The following is a 2,619-nucleotide window of genomic DNA, read 5'->3' as shown; positions in this document are numbered from 1 at the left end:
ACCGTATCACGTGGCTTCACACCCACACACGACTACGACAACTAGTTCATCTCCACGCTCTCGCATGAACCCAGAGCAATCCAGAACATCACATAAGCGCGCGTTACCATCCTCTAAGCCTAAACGTTTATCATTAAACGAGAAGCGCCATGTCGAGTCATCCTGGAGGCGTGTGGACTCGTCGATTGACCATATTTACGAAGATCCATCGATCGACATGGTCCAGTTGCACTTGTTACACAGCCACAATACGGTCAGTGGGCAGAAGAAGCGTAAAAAGGTGGAACGCGAGCGTGTTCTCGCAGCTGCATCGGATCTACGCGAACATCAGGGCGAGGAGCAGAGACGTCAAGAAGAGCTACGACAACGCAAGCTGCAGCTCCAAAAAATGTCCGAGGCGATTCGTCTGCAAAACCAGAGAGCTGTTCGAGCGAGAGCGGCGCATTCTCCAGAAATGAGAGAGCGACGCGTAAAATCTGGTCGACGCTCCGAGAGTGCACCAAGTTTTCCTGAACGGAAGCCACCCGTGCCACGTTTAAGTCGTTCAACGAAGCCACATCAAATAAAGCGGAAAAAGAAGACTAGAGATGAAGGTCCTCGTCCTCAAGGAGATGTGAGTGCGTCCATCTTGATGGGATCGACGTCAGGTTTAGCTATTCAGCAGGGAAACTCAGCTGAAGTTGATCAAGTGGATAATAATTCAGCTGTCGAACATCATGCTGTGAAAAGAAAACCTCCGTCCACGACACCGCGTTCTTCGAAGAAGAAGAAACAGGGAGCTACAGCACAGACTACAGAGAATGAAGCAGCCGTGCGTGCTAAAGAAGAGCGACGAGCAATAGCTCGAGAGTATATGCAACTTCAACAACACAGTCGGCGGATTTGGAATGCGAAGGCAAAGCAGCAAGCTCAGCGAGAGCAAGAAAAACGACAACAACAACTCGAGGTAAGAGAAGTTCACCTGGTTTAATGTTAAATTGTCGACGTGAGAAGCATATTCCACTGACTGAGCTATCTGACGTTAGATTTTAGAGGCCACGCGGCTAAGGAACTTACGCGCGTCGAAGAAGAGGCCGATGGATCGCAAGAAATACGAGCTGGATGACCCAATGGCTATAGATGATTCTTCAGAGAGGGCTGTAGCTATTGGCCGGAGTAGTATACCAGACATCAGTGTTGATACGCACCCAAAGTCAAGGTCCCAGTCAGAAACTAGCCGAAGCGAGAAGGAGTTGGCGTTTGATGAACCGCAAGTGAACGACGAAAACAACCAAGCTATTGGGAATTACGAGCATTCGTCGAATGGCGACACTGGATTGGAAAGTTTTGGTGATAAACGTAGAACTGACCCCATGTCAGAACAAGAGTCAAGTCAAAAGAGTGAAGCCGATGGACGCATTCGAAAACTACTGGAGCTGAGAGAAAAGGCAGCAGCGCTTACTGCTCGATTGAATGGATTACGGAATAGAACGGACGCAACGATGGAGTCTCCGAAGGAGATTGTGGAACAGACTTTCACTGGTGAAACGGGAAAGGCTGCGTTCGCTGACGAAGAAATCCAACCACCAAGAACAAAATCACTAGTCGACGATGAGAGTCGTTCTGAACAAGACTCCACGCACGAGCGTGGCACTGAACAGGAATACGAACAGCAGCACGAGTGTGGTATTAACGACAAACAAGGAAGTGAATGGGGCCATGATGAAGCAGATTCAAAGAGTGTAACGCAAAGCAGGCAAGACGTACAATATAATCGGGTGTCTGTCAACGCTCCAGATTCTTCTGGTATGTACAGCGTCAATGATGGAGATGATATCGATATTCGCTCCATCGGTGTTCACAGCATTGGCGTTGTGTGGCCAATCCAGCAACAAAACGATGGAACAGCCCACAGTTTGTCTGAGAACCAAATGACTGCAATATCTTCATCGAGTTTATCAAGTTCCCTGTCTTCGGCAGCTTCTCCAGCGATTGCGCAAGCAGATGAATGGCTTGAAAGTCGCGCTAACCAACTGGAAGACAACGAAGGAGCCTTTGAAGTGACGTTCTATCAGCAGCTGAAGAATAAACTGAATGCTTCTTACGCTTCTAACGATGACGAGACGAAAGAAGCGCCACCTTTACACGATAGAAGAGATATGGAAGAGGGTGACTCGAATTCAGATGAACAGTCAGATCTGGCGAGTTTTGCGGTACAAAGGAAGTTTTTCACAACAGACCAAAGTGTCAAACAAGGACGTAAGACGAGTAGTAAACCTCGCGACTCCAGCGCCGGCTTGATGCGACTTATTCGTGAGACTGACGACTCGTTGAGCGTCATCGATCGAGCCGCTAAGAAACTTTACCACGAACAGCTTGAGCGATCAGAACGCGAGAGAGATAATGAGTTGCAAGAACGAATGGAAGCCGAAAAGAAGAAGTTACTTGAGAAAGATCTAACGCTTAAGACTGTGATGGCTTCCATAACTGGCAAAACAGCGATCGAAAGTGCCGTTGGTGCGCAGTCCAGTGGAGACGAGAGCGAACTGCAATCCTCCCAGTATCAACGACTAGAGGAAATCATGGCTGAAGTTGAGAAAGAGCGAGCGCAAGAGACCGACGAGAATGAACCGACAGTCC

At 48.5% G+C, this 2,619-nt stretch overlaps 1 protein-coding gene across 1 annotated transcript; it reads left to right on the top strand.

Moving 5' to 3' along the window:
* Positions 1-217: 217 nt before the first annotated feature.
* PITG_00533 (uncharacterized protein) lies at positions 218-970 on the top strand (the record flags this gene model as incomplete). Its single annotated transcript, XM_002909078.1, has 3 exons — positions 218-539; positions 609-647; positions 705-970. 3 exons carry the CDS (start codon positions 218-220, stop codon positions 968-970), a joined length of 627 nt encoding a protein of 208 aa, XP_002909124.1.
* Positions 971-2,619: the final 1,649 nt, after the last annotated feature.

The sequence above is a fragment of the Phytophthora infestans genome, genomic scaffold (assembly GCF_000142945.1).
Source record: "Phytophthora infestans T30-4 supercont1.1 genomic scaffold, whole genome shotgun sequence".
NCBI lineage: Eukaryota > Oomycota > Peronosporomycetes > Peronosporales > Peronosporaceae > Phytophthora > Phytophthora infestans.
Note: the sequence above shows the minus strand (reverse complement) of the source record. Positions and strands in the feature narration are given on the sequence as shown.